The sequence below is a fragment of the Porites lutea genome, chromosome 1, assembly GCF_958299795.1.
Source record: "Porites lutea chromosome 1, jaPorLute2.1, whole genome shotgun sequence".
Classification (NCBI taxonomy): domain Eukaryota; kingdom Metazoa; phylum Cnidaria; class Anthozoa; order Scleractinia; family Poritidae; genus Porites; species Porites lutea.
Genome location: NC_133201.1, coordinates 21,481,298 through 21,501,297, shown reverse-complemented (window position 1 = coordinate 21,501,297; position 20,000 = coordinate 21,481,298). Strand labels below are relative to the sequence as shown.

Below are 20,000 nucleotides of genomic sequence, written 5' to 3'. Positions count from 1 at the left end.
GTTCTGATTTCACAGAGTGACAAAAAGGAAGAACATTTCAAGGTTTACTTCGATCGATAGATTCTTTATCCTGATGGAGTCCGATAGTTCTGTTGAGTTTTGGGGGGCCATACGATTAGCGCTGATCGTATGGCCCCCAAAATATGACAACACGCAATAACATATGTATTAAGGGGTTTCTTGTAACGTCCGTTTACAGCATAGTTAAATTATTATTTACTTCTATCGGAATTTTTACTTCGCAGAAAAAGTGTTTTATATGCAGTTCTTTGCTAGTTGTATTCATTCCCTGAAGAAGTCTCAGTAAGAGACGAAACGTGTGCGCTGCTGACTAGTCTTCGTTAGAAAATTTAAAAAAAGAAATTTGTGTTTGAAAATTGTATAATAATATAATATGGCTCTTGCCAATGTTCAGTATAACACCATTTTAGCTGCTGAGGCGAGAATTTCCACTACAAGCACTCCTCGTTCCTACATTTCTGCCCTGCTCTTGGCCTTAAAATCGCTCTTATTCTTCTGCTTAGACATTTTTGAACCTTAAACTTGTCGAGTTTCAAACAGCGAAAGGGAAATAACATTTATAGGTTATGTATCGGTCAAATCGAAGCTTCAACATGCCCCCCCCCCCCCCCGGGCATACCAAGGGCATTTGATACCTTTGCCGTCCCGGGGAGGAGGGAATTTGATCATCAAAGTCTTCCAGGGGGTGGGGAATTTGATCCCCATGCTTTAGGGGTGGGGAATTTGAACTCCACCCTCGATTTCATGTAAAATCTTTGGCGTGGCGAGCTATCATGGGGGACGCGGTGTTAGAGGATTTTCGTGGAAAAGATTGTGCCTTTGTGGCCAATTGGTGACGAGGAAAGGGCTTAAACAAGCTTTGTGCAGTATTTGAAGTATTTAAATTTTAAAATTTTTAATATTGGATTCAGGCTTTGAATGTATGAATGTATTTTATTGTTGTGTTTACGATGAAGTACAATACCTATACCGGCGATTCAGTACAACAACATAAAATAAAATAAAATAAAGTAAAACGGTCAACTACTTTGACCTACTGCAAGTATGTTAATTAATAAGGTGAGCAATGATGCATGCCAGTGAAATGGTCATGATGTAGTAATCTCAATAGGTGGGATCTTGTTTTATAGAACGCTTTGTATGTTGCATGACGAAGAACAACAACAACAATAAGCTTTATTTGCATGACCATAACAAAGTATTACAGTATTGGAAAAGCTACTTGAAATTACTTATTTATTCCTTGTAAATTAAATATTTAAAATAATTTGAAACTTATCAATCATTGTTTATTTCTAACCATCAGTAGGATTAATTATTCCGGAGATAAGTTTGTCTCTCAATTCAAAGCAAGTTGGTATAAATGAAATTAATTGGATGTTAATAAAATAGTCAGGAGAATTCATCAGAGGTGATAATAAGGACTCATGTGATTGTAGTCGCAGAAACGGTATTTTAGGATCTAGTTTAGAGAAGAACATATCTCTTATGGAAGAAAAACTTGGACAATCTAATAAAAAGTGAGTTTCATCTTCAATTCTGTTACAATTGCAGAGATTACATAACCTTTCGTCACGTGGTAGATTGTCGTATCTACCTGTCTCAATCCTAAGTTTGTGACTGCTTATTCTCAGTTTCACTAATGTTTTCCTAGAAGGGTTCTTTCTTGTTAAATCTAGGTAGACAGAAGGGCTATAATTCGTTTTGATTTTATAATAAAAGTTAAGTTTTTGTGAATGTTGAAGGGTATGATTCCAGTAAGTGATATATTTCTTTTGCATAAGATCTACATATTGCTTAATTTTACATTTATTCAGTAAATTACAATTAAAGTCTGGGAAATCATAGTAGTCAGTCATCTTCTTAAGACTGGAGTAAAAACTATTTTGACCACTATGATAAAGGTCAACAGATATTTTTAAAGATTGTTTAACTATAGAATTTTCATCTTTTTCTTGGAGATAGTTTAAGTAATTAAGTATCTTGTTATTTATATCAATGATCAGAGGGAATCTGCCAAGTTCAGATCTGCATGCAACATTGGATGACTTGTTATGGACTTCTAAATATCGTTTACAGAAGTGCAAATGAGTTTTTTCGATTCCGGAGTTATCCCATGACTTAAAATCTGATTTCACAAAGGCACCCCAAACTTGACTGTTGTAAGTTAAAATCGGTGAGACCATTGTGTCAAAAATTTTATTTGCAAGGGAAGGTTTCAGTTTACTAAAATCAGTGTGGCGTCTTAGACTAAATAGAGCATGAAGGGCTTTTTGCCGAAGATGTTCAAGTGAGAGTGTAAAATTTCCGGGAGACGAGATGCGAGTCCCTAAGTAAGTATAGTCTTTTACAATGTCTATCATTTCATTTCCTACGTGAAAAACATAATCACATTTTTTTGCGCCTTTTTGGAAAACCATTATTTTGGTTTTCTTGGGGTTGATTTTAAGCATCCAGGAGTTGCAATATGAAGACAATTTGTTTAGGCAATTTTGTAATCCTAGTTTCGATCGTGATAATATAATAAGGTCGTCAGCATAAAAAAGAGAATTGAGTTTGGTGCCATTTCGTAGCACAAACGGATCAGATAAAATATTGTTGAATGAAAAAGCTAGATCATTAACGTATAGGTTGAAGAGAAGAGGGCTTAAAATGCAGCCTTGACGCACACCTCTAGTGTATTGAAAAGGTTGTGTTTGGTTATTTCCAATCCTAATAGAACAGGTAGAGTTTGAATATAAACTTTTTATGACTTTATAGAAGTTTCCTCGGACATTTATTTGTAACAGCTTGTATAAGAGTCCATCGTGCCACACCGAATCAAATGCTTTTCTAAAGTCCACAAAACATGCGTATACTTTCGTTTTGTGACAGTTAACGTATTTGTCAATTAATGTTCGTAGTGTAAGAACATGGTCAGCGGTTCGATTATTTGCTAAGAAACCTATTTGAGATTTATGAAGTATGTCACGCGACTGAATGTGCTTGAGAAGTCTATGATTGAGAATTGAGCAAAATAGTTTCCCAAGACAACTAGAAATACAAATTCCTCGATAATTTGAGGGATCACTTTTAGTCCCACTTTTAAAAATTGGTGTTATAAGGCCACCGCACCATGTTTGAGGCATAGTGCCTGACGTCAGAACAGCGTTAAATAACTTCAAGTAAATAGGCATTAGTTCATTTAAGCTGGATTTGATCATTTCATTTTTTATTCTATCTGAATACGAAGATTTGTTGTTGTTGAGTTTGTTAGCCGCTGTGCGTATTTCGAGTTCAGTTATTAGGTAGTCCAAGGCATGTGATTGTGTTGTTGCGTCTTCTAATCTTGTTAACTCATCGATAATGGCTTCTTGGTGTGAATTAAGAGGCTCGTTTGAGTGTAGTGACTGGAAGTGAGACAACCAACTTTCTTCTGAGATTGGCGGGGTACTAGTTTCCTTCATAGAATCATCCATAGATTTCAAGCAGTTCCAAAAATTTCGGCTGTTTGAGTTATCTATCATGTCTTCCAGTTCCGAAATCTTAGTATGATAGTATTCTTTTCTCTTCTGTTTCAGAACGTTTTTGTACTGTTTTAAGACAGTGTGATAGTTTTCCCTAAGCGTAATATTGAGAGGATCTCTGTGTTTTAGATTAGCAAGTTTCCTCAATTCGTGTCTCTTTAGACGACATTCTTTATCAAACCATTTTTTGTTAGACGAAACAGAAGATAATCTAGTATATCGTCTTTTAACGTTCTTAATTTTCAAACAATGTTTTGCGGTTGTAAAAAGAATCCTTTCTATTGCATCGAGAGAAGAGTTAATGTGTTTGTCTGGCCTACTGTCAACAAGAAAATCATGTACCATTCTCTGTATGTCTCTTGTTTGCAGTGCTGTTTTAAATTTTTGTGATGAATCATTTTCCCATATAAACTGCTTGGGTAAACGAATTAATGTATCATTGGTATTTTCTGTAGCTAAGTGGGTATTTACCTTAGTAATGTTAAGCCATGTCATTATTGGACTGTGATCTGATAAACTCGACGGCTCTTTGACAACAAAATTCGCGATAGAGTGGAAGTGAAGAAACGAGAGTGAAGAAACGCTGAGCATTCAGTGACCCTGTAGCAGCGATTTCCGCCGCTTTGCACGAGACTTTTGTTCGTAGTGAATACGCTAGCTGTGTTGCTCAGTTTTTGTTATATTTATAAAGATTTTGTTCGACAACTGAAGGCGTTTCCGCCGTCCTTCTGCCATTTTTGTGCCCGTGAAATGTCCCCGGGGTGGGGGCATTTGATCACCTGGATGGACCCTAGTGTGGGGCATTTGAACGGCATTTTGGCCCGGGTAGGGGGGAATTTGAACAAAAATTTTCAAAAAAGTCAAATGTCCGGGGGGTTGCCTGGGGGGGGTGCATGTTGAAGCTTCGATTTGACCGATACATTTGCGCGAACTTGAAATAGCGAGTTGTAGTTCATGCAAGTACAGTAGTGTGCTTTGAAGGTTTATTTTATAATTACAACAAAGGTCATCAAAAGTCACATGAAACTACACGTGAAATCTAACGCTACTAAAATCTCCAGGGAATCTACACCTTACATTGCACTTACATTACACTTTTCACAGCACGATCTAGAATTTTTCTGCCTGCAGCAATACTTCGCGTGGTATTAAGCTGGCCGCCTCGCAAGCCGACCGTCTTCGCTCGGCTTGCTCGTTGGCAACAAAGTGCGATGGTCTGTTATTACAAAGTGCGACAAATGCTATTTCAAAGTGCGACAAGCATTACAAAGTGAGACAATTTTATGACAAAGTGCGACAGAACGCACGTACGGAAGCGAGGTCTGGGGGTTGATCAGGACGGAAAGTTAGAAAAGGATCCAACTGAGATTGTTCAAACAAATTTCATTGGTTATTGGGAGTTAACAGATTTTGAAGCAGAAATGCGTGCAGATCGGAAGTAGGCCGATTCCCAATGCGAACGAAGACAAAAGTGTAGAGCATTGATAAAATTCTTTGAGCCGGAGCACAAAAATAAACTCTCTGGAATAGCATTTGCGGATCCAATTGGCCAAGACAAAAAGGACTTTGGCCAAGCAAATTAAAACGGCTTTTAAATCTCTCAGGTCTTGGCGACATATGGTCAGCGAAAACGAACACTCCCTCAACCATGAACTACATACGACAGAGACTCTTAGACATAGAACAACAAGTTTAACATGGATTAGCGAAATACGCAATGATTACCGAAAGGACCCGAATCAAAAAAACAAACTAAGAACTTTCAGAAAATTTAAACTTACCCATGACTACGAAAATTACCTCACAAACGTAAGAAACATCAATCATAGAGTACCAATCACAAAGCTAAGATTAAGAAACCATAAACTAGCAATTGGAACTAGGCGATACGCTAAACCCTATCAACCACCAGACCAAAGAATCTGTCCATTATGTAAAACTAAAAAAGAAGAGGAGGAGCATTTTTTGATGAACTGCATAGTTTATAGGGATCCTAGGAGGGAGCTGTTCAATAAGCTAAAAACGGAAACTAATCTTTTTCTTGACTCAATGAGCAGACTCCAAGCCGCACTGCTTTTGCAAAGTTGATAAGTACATGTATGAAGCAAGGAGATTCTACTTGTAAAAGCTCAAAGAGCTGGCTTAAGGTGTCCCTGCCTAGTTAAGATGGTGTTGAAGAAATGTTAATGTTAAATGTGATGAAGGCGAATAATATATAACCAATATAACCTTGTCTAATGGTACAAATTTTACAAAGGTACACCTCTGTAGTCCCTGTAGTCAAAAGAAAACTTTCACTGTAATTCTACGCCCATTGTCTGACTACCATTGAATATTGCACTTTATTATATAGACACGAGTGTTTTACTGGAAAATACACCACTCGTAAAATTCATAAAAACTACATCCGGGACCCGAGTGGTTTATGATCCATAATCTCACACGTGAGTTTATCGATGACGTAATTTCGATAATTTCCCTCCAAAATTTGTAGGCGTCTTGCGTCCTTTGAATTTTAATTACACATTTTTCAAAGCTTTGCTTATATTTTGTAATTGTAGAGCTTTATTCAGCTCAGTGTTATTTCTCAAGATTATTGTAAACAATGTCTTATATTGCTGTACTGTAAATTTGAGCCGTCACAATATACTTTTTGGCGAATAAAAATCTATTATTTTATCGATGTTTTTTTGTCTATATAATAAAAAGAACATTACACGGTGGCTTGAAGATATGAATTTTATTTTCGAGTGGCAAAAACAATATTTTACTCGCTCGCTGCGCTCGTTCGTAAAATATTGTTTTGCCACTCGAAAATAAAATTCATATCTTCGCACCACCGTGTAATATCCTCTATGTAATCTTTGTTATCCCTGTAAACACATGTGCCTTTAGGCCTTCTGTTGATAATGAAGCAAGGGTCTATCTATCTATCTATCTGGTATCTATCTATCTAGTGAAATGTAGATCTGAATAATCGTTAGGTTACTTTTCTATGGTAACCGCTAATGAAACAAAATAACGTTTATTTTGGCCCAAACACTCGATGTAAAATCTAAATCTACAAAATTGCTGCTGTGGTTTTGACTCCATTTCTTATTTTGCGCTTTCAAAGTTAAAACCTCCCAGTGAAAACTGGTACGAGCCAACTTAAACGAGACAACTTTACGTATAGGTAGGTGTAAAGTTTACCGAGGGAAACTTGGTCATTATTAAAGATGATCAATGAACCAAAAATAAGGGAAGGAAAAAAGAGGAGGAAAGTAGGGCATTCTAAATCAATGCTATTAATTATTCTTTGACGATTATTCATTGATGCTTTTAATAACTCATCCATAACCTATTGATTGGTCAACTTCATTTTACTTTATTTTACCCAGTTTGAAAATAAAGCAGGGTCAGGCAGCGTTAATTGTTTGAATAAGTTGATGAGTAAACTTTATTGCCAGCCTACCGGAGACAGATTCAACCACTCTTCTATTGGGCTAACCCACAGCCGTCAAACGGCCTAAAATTTAAACGATGGCCGCCAAAAAATGTCATTTTTCACCGTCAGCCGTCAAAAATGCAAATTGATGTTAGCTGTCAAAAACTTTCAAGGTATCTCAAATCTCACTATATTTCAATTGATCTTGACGAACCTTTAGCTCCTGAAGAATTTCGAAACTTGAAAAAGTCAGTTCCCATGTTCTCAAAAACACCCTCTCTAGATATAACCAATATCCCTTACAATTTGCTTACCGTAAATCCTCTATTAAGCCCCCTTCCCTCCATCCTTATCCTTTCTAAATTTCCATTAAATTTCAAACGCCAAAAGCTATAAAAATTAACGGCCAATCGTCAAAGCTGCCACCTTATTGAGAACCAGCCCGCGCTGCTGCGCCGAACAAAGCGGCTGAAACCGACGCTAGGTTTTCCAGGTCTTGCGTCTCAGTAGAGTATACAATTTTACAGTTTTATTATTTAGTGTTGAACATGATGTTCTCTAGGAGCGAAAGACATATAGAGATCCAAAGGTTGACGATGAGCTGTCTACATGTCTCGCCAGCAACAATTTTTTTTCTCCAAGATTCCCCCTTTGGGGTATTCTGTGGGAATTCGTACTGGAGGTGTGCCGCCCAGTTCTCAAATCCTGTCCCTTTTTTCAGACCCCAAAATTGACATTCTCCACACCCGTTTTCAGACCTGGCATAGGCAGAAGTTATGTTATCATTACTTAGATTAGAACGCCGAGAATAGAGTTCTTAAAAACCACTTCGAATTCGCTTTTTTTTTTCTTTATTATTCATTTACAATTGAAACAACAAATAAGTTCATGCATTCCCTCGAAAACCATTCCCTAATTCACACCAAAAAAAGGCAAAGCCGCTATACCCGTTTTCAGACCAAAATGCCGCAAAAACTATGCCATACTCTTTGGAGCGACAAATACCTATAAAGCAAATATAAGAGATTACCGCCTCGGGAAAATTCCAATGCAAAGGCTCCGGCATTATGTTAGCTTTAAAATTATTAAATTCTATATGCAAAGAGAAATGAGTCCGGGCCGGGGTCATGAAATAAGGTCTCCTTTCTTTACCAGGATAGTGTGTCCTGACCCTGTTTCAGACCGATTTTTTTTTTTTTTTTCACTGACCCGTTTTCAGGCCCGGCCTCTAAGAAATTGTGTTATCATTCATCATTACTTAGATTAGAATGTCAACAGAAAAGATTCCTTAAAATCCGTTTTGAATTCGCATCATCTCTTTTTTTTTCTTATTCATTCACAGGTCGCCCAAGCGTAATATGAGTTTGTATGGGAAATGAAACTTAGACGAAATGAACGAACTGAAAGCGATAAAAGTTATCAATAAAGTGTAAATATTGTTACCTGGTGTCGTTGTCTTTGTTTTTACGAAGTTTCAGCGCGATTTGAGTACTTTTACGTCATCTGACTTTACAGTGTAAGAATAAGAGACAAGGTAGGACAGTATTGGATCGCACAATTCGATCGAAAACATCGACTACAGTTCAAAAATCGGCGCCATTTATCCGTGTCTAGTCCGTTTTGTCGCTCGGCGGTAACTGGGCGCTAGCGTCAAATAAAAACCTACCGGGAGAGGGTGACATCAGTTTCTTCGCCAAGACAAATCTTTATGCACCCACCTCCCAACAAGGTCAGCTTTTTTGTTTTCACTCGGCAAATGAACGAAGCGCTGGAGGAAATCATCGAAAATTAAAAAAATTCGCGCACTCCGAATTTTTTCTCCTTTTCTGGGATCTCACCCTCTCCCGGTGGGTTATTATTTGACCTGTGATTCATTTGGAATTGAAACTATAAGTTGCCCATGAAGTCAGGGGCACCCAACGACAATTTTCGGGAAAATATCTGTTCGGAAGACGATTTGAGATCTAGAATTTTCGGAACATTTGTTGTAAAATTTCTTGCTTGCATGCCTCTCCTAGGATTTCGAACGAATAAAAAATGGTATACTTGCCCATTTTTAACTAATTTTTACCCTAAAAAGTTCTCCTAGAATTTTCGGGAGCCTATTTTCTGGCTAAAATTTTCGAAAAGGTAAGTTTTGATCCCTATAATTTTCGGATCACTAGACTTTCAGCTAGGAAATCCGAACAGATGAAAAATTTGTAGGGGATAAAAATATGCCTATATCTACCTTTTAAATACGAAAATACATTTACTAATGCTGTGTTTAAGTGATTTTGAACTATATTCTCGTTGGGTGCCCCTGATGAAGTGTCCGGCCCCTTCAGTTTAACATCGCAAAAACTTTACTTTCTTGGTCGCAAGAGCTCTGAAATTTGGGCCAGGAACAATAGTCCTTAGTATGAGCTCCTATGTTGCCCAGTATCCGGCCACAACAATAATAACGTGATTATACAAAAATTTTGATAGGCAAGCGACTTATAAGCTCCTCTTGCAATTGCAAAGTAGTCTGGCATTCGATTCCAAAAAATATAAATCGATCTGGGAGCCTAGCACGCTCAGTCTCGCGCCTTGGGTGTCTCGATGCGCGTGAAACAAAAAATAACAAACGACTGGGATAAGAAGTTTAGTCGACTTTCTTTCCATAGTGTTCAGTACTCGATGGAAAGAAAGTCAAATAAACGGCGTTTAAACCAGCCGTGGGACACAGAGTGGCCATGAACTAAAGGTACATTTATCAATAATTCGCGTGATCATGATCTTTTTTTTTTTTGCGTTGTAGATTCGAATACATGTGATAAAATTCGACCAATAAGGGCCCGAATCACATGTAATAATGCAAGAAATCTCGACCTTCGTTATCTTAAAGGCTACTAGTACAGATAGACAAACAAGAAGACTTCATATCTTTAAGATTTTTGTATTTATTTTGCATCAGATAATACACTAATAATTCTAGTATATTCCGACCAAATGACCTCTGAAGTCCGAACCCAAACATAGTGCGCTTGGGCTGCATGTGGAGCTACGTGTTTCAAAATTACGTCAAACGGAACAGGTTTAGGTTTTTATTGTTACGTCAAATAACTTTCTTGGCGCTTCAATTTTCTAGCATTTTTTCAAGAATGCAAAAGAAGAACTGGTTTAATTAACTATGATGTCCAGTAACTGCAAAATATCATGTTGAATTAAGGTAAAAAAAACCACTGCAAAAACCGTGTACGATAAATCTTGCTCAACGTCGGATCCAAAAAGATCGTGATCATTCAAAATAGATCAAATTGAAAAGGTTACAGTCAAGAAGACTTTTGCAGGGACTGATCAAAAAACGTGAAGTAGAGTTTGGTTGCGATATTTCGACTGGCCAATGCCAGTCTTCATCAGGTTTATTGCGATATCACGAATTTACATGAAGTAAAATAATGACCGGAAATTAATATGACGTGGTATGGTGTGGCTACTTTAAAAAGACAAGATAACAAAAAAATGAAAGGTATACTATATATAGTTACAGTTCATCACGTTTATTGATGCCCAGAGGTTTCTTATTATTTCGTCAGCACGTAAGTGATTATTTTGTGAGCACGTGCGTGAGCATTGCGGAATTTTTCTGTTGACAAAAAAATCCGGTATGCTTCTGCTTGCTATCTTCAATGCACTGGTAGGTCTTATCGTGTCAAGTGGTCTGATAGATGACCATGGAATACGCCCGTAAAGAAAGACGAATGCGGAATTTGCGTTAATGAATTATTCAATACTAGGATCTTGTTTACTGTGGGTAATGTCGACTGAGATATCGGTCGACATAGCGGTCGATATAGCGGTCGACAGTCGGTCGATAGTCGGTCGACAGTCGGTCGATAGTCGGTCGACAGTCGGTCGACAGTCGGTCGATAGTCGGTCGATAGTCGGTCGATGGTCGGTCGATAGTCGGTCGATGGTCGGTCGATAGTCGGTCGATAGTCGGTCGATAGTGAGATAGACTATCGGCCGAGTATCGGTCGATATTTCGACGACGCACCTCGACTTACTATCGGTCATATGTCGGTGATATATCGGTCAACTGTCGGTGGTATATCAGTCAACTGTCGGTGGTATATCGGTGAACTGTCGGTGGTATATCAGTCAACTGTCGGTGGTATATCGGTCAACTGTCGTTCGAATATCAGTCGTGTGTTAATTTATCAGGTGAGTCCAATGGCTTTTTTTTAAGCAAAGACGTCATTAATTACTGTTATCATGCGATGGGGAAACATGTGGCAGTGCCAGGCGCGATTACTCTATGAAGCAAACCGAAGAGCACTTGGAACTAAGGACATGATAACCTTTTTTTTTCCAGTTTGTATCATCACCGATCGTCTGGGTTTTAGCTGTTAAACAGAACCTGTCTCAGCCTAAGTTGAATCTGCTGCTCCTGTGGTCCCGCAGTCGAAGAATACTTAATAAGGACGAGCGAAATGACTACTCCCGCGGTCCCGAAGTAGACGAATAATGAATAGAAAAAGGCAGTTCACGACATGCTTTAAGAGCGAGGAATACACATCTTTTATTATCGGGCTTTGACCTGCTTCATCACGCCAAGTTCTCGTTTGTGCAGAGACCACAAATTAAACTTATATATTTCTGCATTGAAGACGGGAACAGTCCTTTGTTTAACGATCAGTTATTGATAAAACGCGTTGATGATGCGCCGAGGAAGGTGACAAAAATATCCAGCAGACTGAACACATTCATTTATTGTGGGAATGATTTCAATTTACAGCAAGGAAAATACTCATACGTTCTCATTACATTATCCTGTCCTTTTGCTCTGTCCTTTCGCTTTATATTTATATTGTGCTCAAAATAAAGACGACCATGCGTATACAAAAATTAATATTGAATGGTAAGTCACTTTTGGTCATCCAATAAAAGGAAAACAGTATGCGCCGCGTTAACATTAATATTATCTTAACTTGTTAAGGAAAAACAAGTTTTAAAAAAATGAACTGTAAATACATTTTTTCATCAATGTAGTTCTGAGTCGGTTGAAAAATTCTCGGCATAGGAAAAATCAGCCAGATATAGGCCTTACACGGTGGGAATAAATCACATAACAAGATGCTGAAGGCCTATCATTCTCACTTAGCGGACTTCTTCATGATTCAATTCTAGCCGACTACGCGTAGCGAGGCACCCCCACCCCTAAAAAAAAAAAATGATGGGAGGAAACGTCTGCGAAAAGGTGGTGGGCATCGATACAGATAGGCTAAATCCCGTTCACATGAATTAAAAGAAAAGGCTAGATAAATGACTAATAGCTATTATTCCGGAATTTTGACTAAGTACATTGGAGTTTGAAATTAAAAAAGCAGAAACACAATTTAAAAAAACAGTTAGGTCCAAGCTAGAAAATGCTTTCTAATTTCTTGTTTTCCAAGCCAAAAATGTAGGAAATGCTAAGTGTCGACCGACCATCGACCGCGTGTCGACCAATTACTGACCGATACATCGGTCAAGTATCGACCAACTATCGACCAACTATCGGCAAAGTGTCGGCGAAGTGTCGGAGAAGTGTCTGCGAAATGTCGGCGAAATGTCGGCGAAGTGTCGGTGAACGAAAAGCTATATCGGCCGAGACACATCTGGAACGACTATCGACCGTGTCTCGACCGAGTGTCGACCCACTATCGACCGCTATATCGACCGACTGTCGACCGAGTATCGAACAAGTGTCGACCGAGTATCGACCGACTGTCGACCGATTGTCGACCGACTATCGACCGAGTATCGACCGACTATCGACCGAGTGTCGACCGCTATATCGACCGATATCTCGGTCGACATTACCCACAGTAAACAAGATCCCAATACTGTTGCCTGTGCGACTGAGTTTGTCCCTTCGGAAACCACCATGCTAAAACTGTTCGCTCTTCCTTTTTCACGTAGTTTTTGTTTTTAAAATATTTAAATAAACGCAAGATTGGAACTAGACTCGCGTTTCGTCTGTTTTGTGTTAATAAATAGAGGTCACGGAGAGGAGCTTCAAAAAGATGTTGTCTATCGAACTACCGGTATACTGACCACTTCCTGCTGACCTTGAATTGTGCAATTTTAATCCAGGTTTTCAATAACAAAATATACTGGGCATTATAATCCACTGATCTTTCAACATGAAACAACTGACTCAAGCTTTTTTTTTAATCTGTTAATCTTCGCATGCCAAAGGAAATATACGTGATCAAAATTATTTATCAACCAGGATTGGTCATAGAATAAACACTGAAATTTTCCCTCAGCTCCAGGTAAATAATAACACAAGAGCTTAACCAGATCAGCACTGTCGCTAAAAATCCCTTGTTTTTTATGCAACAGCAACTGTGAAAAAATGCAAATGATTGCACGATCTGCGTCAGACCACGTGTGCACATTGACCTCGTGAACTTTACTGACCGCGCCTACTGAAGTTAGACATAAAAGTACAATTGGTGCTAGAAACAAAAGCATTGTGAGTGGAAAGCTTGACAAGCCAAAAAGGGACTGAACTTGCATTCGGTTGTTTAATTCAGGTAAACTGCGCTTTGAAATTCTTTTTGAAAGGTAATAACAATAGTAAAAGGATTAAAATCAGAAAATGCAGTCATTTCGAATTTACTTTAACGATTCTTACATTTTTTTTCCTTTTATGTAGTTAATTTCCGGTTGCAGGACAAGGACTGAATCATGCACAACACATTTCTTTGCATTGCCCTTGTTCTAGCCTTTGTTTGCGTCAGTTGTGTATCTTCGCTCAAAGGTACAGGTGTATGTTCATTTTTACAACGGTTTTTATCATTTATTTACAATCATTGTGACACAGCGTACGTTTTATTTTACAGTCAATATTATTCTACGTATCTTACACACGCTAGCCCTTATATATTCATACTTACCTACCCACAAATGGAGTATTTTATAGAGGCTGCCGCTTCACCACAACTGCTTTGTGTTATTTTAATATCATTGTTAAAACAATGCTAACTGAGTTTGGTATCTTCTGTTGAGCAAAATTTAATAATTTTAAATGCTTTGTCTAGCGCTTTTTTGGTGTTCTTTTCGTGACGAAGTGAAGTTCAACTCACACTTTCTTGATTAAAGCGCTTTAAACAGCCTTTGAAACAGCACTCTACAAGCAATTTCAGCTGTGTATCTGTCATAATAATCTTATTTTACAGTGAATGTAAATATATTGAACGTACTTTTCCTTTTTCATATGTAAAAGGCTAAGAACACATGCTTAGATACCTTCATCCACAATTCAGGCTTTAAAGCTTTATAGAAAGTAATCACAACCAGTCTTTGTCAAGCAGCTGTGTAAGTCAACGGAGTCAGCTTTTGAACAAACTGCATCCCATGAGAGAGAAAAAAACTCGTAGTTTGAAAACCAAAATATTGAAAAACAAGCTTCAACGTTTTGACGAAAAATCCGTTAGCTTTCTGTTTTCGGTGATTAAATGTAGCGCTACACTTACGCAATACAAGTTGTTACATTCCTAGACTTTCACTCAACTAAACAGTTACTGCCATTAGTTGATTCTTAGTCACATTTGGCCTCGACTAAAATCAAATGTATCCCCGACATTTGAGCGATTGTGCCCCGCTCGGGATACATTACAGCGTGTGATCAAAGGATGGTGGAAAGTGGCGTGGCACATCACATCACATCACCTTAAGGGACCGTTCATAATTTATGGGTTGGGGGGGAGGGGAATATGGGAATCTTAAATTTATTCTAGCCCCCTGATGATGTAAGATTTTTTTCCGCCCCCCAAAACGCCATGATCCCCCTCCCCCTTCCTCTCTACCACCGCCACTATCACTAACGTTCTGACATGTTTTTCTTTTAAATACCTTTGAATTGCTAATACAAACAATATTTTGGCCTCAACAATGAAGTCTTTTTTTGAAACTTTAATATTGTATAAACTAACCTCGCACAATCATTATTTACTGTGACTTTAGTTATTATATATATTCAGAATGGCAAGGTAATAAAATACTAGGAAAACAACTACTTTGCGTTATTTTAATATACTTAATATGATTGTTAAAAACAATGCTGACTGAGTTTTTTTTTTCTGTCGAGCAAAATTTAATAAACTTGACAATTTTGTCCAGCGCTTTTTTGGTGTTTCTTTTCGTGACGAAATACACTTGCTTGATTAAGCATTTTTAACAGCCTTCGAAAACAGCACTTTACAAGCAAGTTCTGCTTCACATCGGTCATTATAATCTTTTTTGCAGTAATTGTAGATCTGCTGAATAACTGATCCTCTTTAATAAGTAAAAGGCTCAGAGCAAAATGCTTAGCTACTTTCATCCACAATTCAATCTTAAAAGCTTTATGGACAGCAATCTAGACCGGCCAGTCTATGTCTAAGGCAACGGATTCAGCATTTGAACAAAATGCGTCCGATGTGAGAAAAAAAGATTCGTAGTTTGAAAACCAAATGAAATGAAACAGTACCCTTCAAAAGCTTCAGAGAAACAAACTTTAATATTTTGACAAGCACTCCGTGAGCTTCCGTTTTTTCTCTTTGGTGATGAAATGTCTACAATTGAGATGTGTACATTCATCGTAAAAGAGCTTAAGTATAAGACGGTATTGGATTTTCACATGACCGAAAGCTATCTGAAATATAATTAGCAGCTCTACAGCAGCCCATGTTCGTAATATGAGGAAACGAGTTACCATAACACCCACAAAATAGCCATAAATCTGTTAGGGGTTACAGAGGAAGAAGAAACACTCAGCTAAAGGCAATTTTAAGGGATTTTAATTTAAATTTACCGAAACAACGATTTTTCCATACAAATCTTTTTATTTCGAAGGTTACACAGTGCGGACGCTCATGTTTCGAGCGTGGGCTACCTAGCCTGTGCGTACACGCCAGAAAGAAACCTCTGCCAATAGAAAACGATACATGATGTCTCGTGGGATAGATATACCCCAAGTATTACTTCACAGCATTTGTTTGTAATTTACAAACAGTTTGTAGGATATATATTGAATACTCCATGGAAAATGCGTGTTTACGGCATTTACGCACGAGTTTTTGACGTACCAGAAATCCGCGGACGAGTGAGATTTCTGATACAAAAATAACTAGACTCACCGAAAGGCAAATTTAACTGGGCTGCCACGGCGATCTTTTTCTGAGGAACTCAAACCACAAGACGGCATTTTGGTTCAATATTTTTTGTTGAACATTCCCTTACTTACTTTCTAAAGTGCCACGCAGCTTATCGGAATTTTCTTCCCACTATATCAACGTTGTTTATCATTTTCATCATGCTGATAAATAACTTTTAAAACTTTCCTCTATTATAGATTACGCTCTCGAGTTTCCACCCTCTGAGGCTAATAACTATGTCAACATCTGGGGCATGCCCAGTTTGACGGAGTTGACGGTATGTTCGTGGATGAAATCAAGTGATCGCAAAAACGATGGCACGGTGTTTAGTTACGCTGTTCCTGGAATGGACAACGAATTTATCATCTTTAACTACAGAAATTTCAAAATCCACGTTAAGGGAGCCAGTTCGTGAGTACCAAATTTTGTTCATATTTCTTACAACAGATTTGCTTATTTGTCCCGGATTTGTGGTCACAATAAATAACAAAAAGAAGCAAGGCTGATCATTTTACATTGAGGAAATTAAATTGCCAATGTTTCGAAATGTAGAGCCTTTCTCTTAGCGTCAAAAATTGAGTCATTTGTAAGACCTCAGAAAACAGGTCGTGGTTTATTGTTATTCCCGCCAATTAGTGCTACAGAATTATAAAGGTCGTTAAGTTGATGAAATTATGTAAGTTTTCTTTTTATTGCTCGTTAATAGAGTCATATTTTCATAACAGTGTAACTTCTCAATCCGCAAATGACGGTAAATGGCACCATATCTGTCAATCATGGGAGAACAAAGGCGGTTCGTGGAAGTTATACAAAGATGGAGTCGTTGTAGCAAAGGGAACGGGATTAAAGACTGGCCAAGTCTTAAAGAAAGGAGGATCCATAATGCTTGGTCAAGAGCAAGATTCTCTTGGAGGTGGCTTTGACGCAACACAGAGGTTCATCGGAACGATGACAAACGTCAACGTCTGGGATCACGTGCTGTCCACTGCACAAATTGAGCAGATGTCAAAATCGTGCCTGTCAGGGGAGGGGAACGTCTACAAGTGGTCTGATTTTATTTATGGCCGCGAAGGGAAAGTCAGAGTTGTTATTCCGTCTCCTTGTAAACCTCTTAGTGCTTAGCTTTTGACTTTGTAAAACGCATGTTAATGTAGGCAGTAAATACACCAATCAATAATTTGATACGTTATGCATTGAAACTACAGTAGCTTAAACACAAAATCTACCAGGTGATCTTCTGGAGTCTGTTAGTTGAATCTGTTCCAGATCAAAAGCTTTCAGCGTACCTTTTGATAGTAAATAAGCGGGAGAATCGTACAATTACCGCGAAAAAATATTTAGTACTGTTTGACGATTAGTGACTAGCGTAATAAACTAACCCAGCTTGAACATTTTTATGTTATTGTGTCATGTTTCTTGACTATCTACTGCGGCACTGCTGCGGCGCAAAGGTTCGTGGTCTGATCCCGTATTTGGAAGTGGCGGCTCATGAATGTAACTATTCCTTTGATACGTGAACGTTCCTAGTTCGGCAATTAATAATACACAAGAAAAAATTACTCAATTCTGATTGGCTGAGAAAGGAGTGCAGTTCTTCTGTAACACGAGTGCAAACTGTGTAACACGAGCGCAAACTTATAACACGAGTGCAAATTACAAACGGTTTCTGGTCGGCTTAAAACACAAGAGAAACGACCAAGAACCAATCAGATTAGAGCTGTTTAAACAACAAATTTGAGAAAATGGCCATGGTTTTCAGCAAACAACGATTTGATTTGTAAGCAAAACAACAATAGAAAAGTTAAAAAAATATTCCAAAAACCCGAACACAGTAAAAAGAACGTGTTTCTGGCTAAATGTATTGAAAATTCGGTGCTAAGAGAAAAATACAGCAAGTCGACAAAGTCGAGGAAAATGAGCCAGAGAAAGTAAATAAGCTACTTATAACAGCTACGCTAAAGTAAAAAATAGAGAACAAAAAAGGTGGCAACCACACACAAGCCATGACAGCTTCACTTTTCAGGCATTTAAATGAACAAGGATACAAGTTTTGCATGATAACAACAGGGATTTCAAGTCACGTACGTTATTTGTTGGATGAGAAAGGTGTCCGGTTGCTCTCTTTAAGTCTTTTGTCGAGCGAAGACCTCTATTAAAACATCCATGCGATTGTCTGTTTCTTTCTACCTCAGTAGCAAACGAAACCGAAAATTTAAACATTTGGTTCAAACTAAACCAACGGGCGAAAATATCATAACTAACATAATGAAATTATCCGCAGCTGGTACAAGCCTTAGAGAAAGTGAGAAAAAAGGTTACGAGTCATAGTGCAAGATAAACAACAGTCAGCAAGCTGAAAAAAGCAAACATTGTAACTTCAGAATATATCGCCAATGTCACAGGCCACAGAGGTATAAATTTCTTCAACAACTACGATGAAGCTGATGAAGAGGAGCGACGATCACTCTCTCTTGCAATATCCAAATGAAATAATGAAAACCTCAGCGCTAAGAAAAAGAAAATATAATATCACCGATACTGGCAGTTTGCGACATCACAACAACTGTGGCTCTACTCACCCATCGATGACAGCGTCGAAAGAAAACAAATTGCCTCTTTCATTTTCAGGATTTACATCTCAAAAATTTTTCCATGAATCATGCTATGAATCATTCAGCTATGGCGGGGTCTTAGGAACAGACAATGATGAACAGTCGTTAAACAACTCAGCGTCTTTCATCTTTGGCTGCTCGAAGCGTTCTCCTGATTTCAAAACGGCAGTATACTTCTGGTAAACGCCGACCTCTCATAATCGAGGATGAATTTAAAAACACTTACTTCTGCTGATTATTGTAAACCGAGTTGACAGGCTGGTGACTATGTAAAACCAATCCTTGCACATTTCCAAGTTCTTAGCTGAATGATTTTGAAAGCGTTGGTCTCAAAAAAGTTTGAATTTGACAAAGGTAGTAGTCTGTTTCAGCCAATCAGTTGAATTAACTAAAAACGCGCGCGCTGTCAAAATTTGTTGTTGTAGTTATGTTTTACGTGTATATTATTAATAAGTAATCACGTGACTTTTCTCGTGCAATTTGGAATAAATAAGCACTTGTAAATTTTTCAAAGACCACAAAGTGCACTCGCCCTACGGGCTCGCGCACTTTTGTTGGTGTTGCAAAAATTTACTGGTGCTTATTTATTCCAAACTGCACTCGAAATCATGTGATTACCCTATACTAATAGTCATAGCCTCCATCCAAAATCAGTGCTGTCTTTTAAGTCTTGTAACAACTTGAAAGTGTGAACATAGTGCGCCGTCATTAACCCCTCCCTATATAACCGATTACAGATTCATAACTCCTGTACATTACCACTTAAACTCGTTGAAATGTTCATCGATCACTTTAAAATTTTAATTTTAATTTTAATTTTTGTTCCGTCACCCACCTCTGCCCTATACACCCACAACACATAGACTCGCCGCGTGTTGTTTCATCCCGTTTGGAAGTTGGTCTCCGGTTACAAACGGAGGGCGATTTCAGAGATTTAGGTACCAAGTTCGTGGAACAATCAATTTAGGTTTTGGATTGGTTCTTGCCATGAATCGAAAGAAGCTATTTTTCTGAGTGAAAATTGCCAACCTCAAATTGTGGGAAATACATGCACTTAAGAGAACTGGCTGGGAAAACGTTCTAGGTTGCATAGGGTGTGTTCCTTATGGTGAATCCAAAATCGGATTTTAGATCTTAAAACGAATTTCACGTTCCTTTCGGCAAATCTGAATCCCGATTATTGACCTGGTGAATTGGAACAGCGTAGATCAGTAATCCGTTCATCTGGATTTGGATTCTTCGGATTTCAAATCCAATGAATCCTTTTTCAAAAAGGATTCAC

At 38.1% G+C, this 20,000-nt stretch overlaps 1 protein-coding gene across 2 annotated transcripts; it reads left to right on the top strand.

The window, feature by feature from the left end:
* Positions 1-13,352: 13,352 nt before the first annotated feature.
* On the top strand, positions 13,353-17,503 carry LOC140946656 (neuronal pentraxin-2-like). Of its 2 annotated transcripts, none has more exons than XM_073395768.1 (4): positions 13,353-13,502; positions 13,625-13,729; positions 16,304-16,517; positions 16,832-17,503. In XM_073395768.1, exons 2-4 carry the CDS (start codon positions 13,657-13,659, stop codon positions 17,226-17,228), a joined length of 684 nt encoding a protein of 227 aa, XP_073251869.1. In that variant the 5' UTR covers positions 13,353-13,502; positions 13,625-13,656; the 3' UTR covers positions 17,229-17,503. The 2 variants fall into 2 exon arrangements, with proteins under 2 accessions (XP_073251869.1, XP_073251875.1); XM_073395774.1 differs by lacking the exon at positions 13,353-13,502 and adding an exon at positions 13,506-13,533.
* Positions 17,504-20,000: the final 2,497 nt, after the last annotated feature.

What these genes read in the sequence shown, in the direction of transcription:
- LOC140946656 (XM_073395768.1), top strand. Translation starts at nt 13,657, where the DNA reads ATGCACAACACATTTCTTTGCATTGCCCTTGTTCTAGCCTTTGTTTGC. An exon ending in TTGTGTATCTTCGCTCAAAG is followed by an intron (nt 13,730 to 16,303) that starts GTACAGGTGTAT and finishes CCTCTATTATAG; the next exon opens with ATTACGCTCTCGAGTTTCCA. An exon ending in CACGTTAAGGGAGCCAGTTC is followed by an intron (nt 16,518 to 16,831) that starts GTGAGTACCAAA and finishes TTTTCATAACAG; the next exon opens with TGTAACTTCTCAATCCGCAA.